The 2,803-nt window shown below is 34.5% G+C and overlaps 1 protein-coding gene across 2 annotated transcripts in view; it reads left to right on the top strand.

Moving 5' to 3' along the window:
• The window catches only part of LOC106780690 (ras-related protein RABC1), a 9,166-nt gene extending 6,832 nt beyond the window's left edge, over positions 1-2,334 (top strand). For both annotated transcript variants that reach the window (XM_014668992.2, XM_014668991.2), the window contains exons 6-7: positions 1,719-1,847; positions 2,018-2,334. In XM_014668992.2, the coding sequence (XP_014524478.1) occupies positions 1,719-1,847; positions 2,018-2,116 (228 nt within the window). In that variant the 3' untranslated portion in view covers positions 2,117-2,334. The remainder of the gene's footprint in view (positions 1-1,718; positions 1,848-2,017) is intronic.
• The last annotated feature ends 469 nt before the right edge of the window (positions 2,335-2,803 follow it).

Raw genomic sequence — 2,803 nt, 5'->3', positions numbered from 1 at the left:
AGACCGGTCAACAAAACTCAAAGTATCTAACTCCTCAACTGATACAACTAAGAGGCCCTTATATAGACCTCTTTCCCAACCCACTTAACTGATTAGCAGTCAAGTCCTCTGCTTTCCCTTTCGCCCAGTAATGAGCATTAGTATCTCAAGAAGTAGGTTGTGCGTGTGTCAAGATCTTCCTTGAAGTTTTTAAGTCTGCTTTAAAACATGTGGATAATCTTCTTTTGCGTCCACTATGTTAGAAGTGGGTTTTAAGCCTAAATCAACCTCATAAAACCGGCTTGTGAGGATTGTACCTCACTTATATATTATAAATTAGCCTTATCTCTAGTCGATGTGGGACTTCCAACACACCCCCTTCACGCCGAGGTATAGACATATCGTGCGTGATAGTAGAAATTGGGTGGTCCAATATTGGCCCGACAACGGGTAGAATAGAAACAGAAAATACCCACTTAGAACTCGCTAGGATAGGTTCTAATCATGGCTATAATACCATATTAGAAGTGGGTTTTAAGCCTAACTCAACCCCACAAAACCAGCTTGTAAGGTGAGGTTTGCACCTCACTTATATATTATAATTTGACTTTATCTCTAGTCGATGTGGAACTTCCAACACACTATGTCATTGGAGTTGTATGTAGAGATCATAAATAACTGTTTAACACTTCAATCTTCTAATCTTTTTTATAAGTCATCTAGTGTTTGTTTATATAACATTCAAATTAGGATATTTGGTTGTTTGTTGGTGATTGAAGCAATCTTAGGTTGATTCACACTTAATAAACTTGTTAGGTAAACCAAATCTTGGTATTTCTTGTTATCGTCAAAAGAGGAGTTACACTTATTAGCTAATGTGTCTAGTTGCGTCTAATAATTTTTGTCTTAACATTGCTCATCTCCAGCAACACCAACCAACAAATCTTTTCTCTACTTTGAACTCAAGATCACCTCTCATGAACTTTTCTCTGTTGAGCACCTATTCTCACCTGTTTCTTTTGCTTAAAACCTATGACATATTATTAACTATGAATGTCATGAATTCTTGGTTATTTTTTTAATGGTTTTTACTCTTAGTCTAATGCTATTAAGCGTTCTATATAGCTGATCTTATTGAGTACAATAAAACCTTTTATACGTACATACCATAACTTAATTAATCTCTATATAAAAATTTAGAATAGCAGTCTTCCTGTTATGCACTATACAATTAATAGTATTCTTAGGCCTAGGCATACGCTCTCTCTTCATCTTTCTAATTAATCTCATTCATGTCAAAAAAGAATTATGTATAATCATCATTATACACTTTCTTGTTTTCAATGATAGATGTATACCGTTATTGGGGAGCAGTTTTGGCTTAGTTCTGTTTTGTTTTGAGTTGAGTTTTGACTTCTGAGTCCTCTTGATTCCTATCCTTGATTGCTTATCTTCTTTCCTCTAGGAGGATTCTTTATGTATTAGTTTTGTTTTAAAGAAAAATACGTAGGGAGGTTTGTTTGGATCGATTGTTGTATTTAGGTTAATAGAAATACTGAACTTAGTCATTGTCCATAGGTTACCATTGCATATCTGATTTTCAGTTTGTTCCGTCGGTATAAGACTATTTCAAATCTTGAATTTGTGTGATATTAGAACCTGTCACCATCACTAAATATTTCTTTTCTCGGTCTTCGTTAGAGGACATGACATGCATGTGGATAACATTTACTTTTCAGGAGGGTGATAGAGTTGTAACCAAGAAAGAGGCAGTAGACTTTGCTCGGGAGTGTGGTTGCCTATTTATCGAATGCAGTGCTAAAACTCGAGTTAACATACAACAATGCTTTGAAGAACTTGTTCTAAAGGTATGCTGAATAACATATATATATATATATATATGCCCACCATATACGGAGATAACTTGGTTCATAACATGGGAAACTTGGAAACAAATAAGCATTCTATGAATCGTGATTATGAACTGCCAATATCATAGAAAATGGCTAACTCTTTTATTGTTCTGTGTGTGCAACAGATTTTGGATACGCCTAGCCTCTTAGCAGAGGGTGCTAAGAGTAAAAGGAACATATTTAAGGACAAGCCAGCCAACAATGCCACAACTAGTTGTTGCTGATATTAACAGGCTAGCTATTTTCACTCCAAACAAACTGCATAGATAGATCTCCACGGTCACTGAATCAGTTTCCAGAATCAAAGTTCTAACACTAGTTTATTGATTATTTATACCAGCTTCTGAAAAAGCCTCCAAAATTTAATGTTCCTGATTTGACTTGAATGTTATATGTAGCATGATCATGATGGTTGCTTATCTGCTTATTTTTTTTATTATTATTTTATTTTATAGTTTATCGTTGAGTCGCATTTAATTTCATATATAGACGTTCAAGAATAGTTGATATCATGTTACGGAAACCAGTTCAAATTGTATGGTATAATAAAAAAAGAATATAGGACTACAGTTTTTTTGAATAAACCAGACGAGCATGTTCTCTACGGAGAAGTCAATAGGAGGAAGACGAGCTTTCACATATGCACAAATTTAAATGTATTCATTGTTGTAACTAATTCAAGTAAAGATTGTATGTTGTAGTTGACTCTATAAATAAGTCATACTTGTATACCCTATAGTAATAAAACTGAGGTATATAACATCTCTCTATTCTTCCTCTCCCTTCCTTGTAACAAGTGGTATCTAGAGCAAAGAATGAGACTATTAGGAGCTGAAAAGTTTATGAAATAAGGAAGAAGTAGTGAGAATACCTAACTGCTTTAGTAGTTAGGAGAAGGCAGGAAGGGTCTA

The sequence above is a fragment of the Vigna radiata genome, unplaced genomic scaffold (genome assembly GCF_000741045.1).
Source record: "Vigna radiata var. radiata cultivar VC1973A unplaced genomic scaffold, Vradiata_ver6 scaffold_51, whole genome shotgun sequence".
Lineage (NCBI taxonomy): Eukaryota > Viridiplantae > Streptophyta > Magnoliopsida > Fabales > Fabaceae > Vigna > Vigna radiata.
The sequence above is the reverse complement of the archived record's forward strand: the minus strand, read 5'-3'. Positions and strand labels throughout refer to the sequence as shown.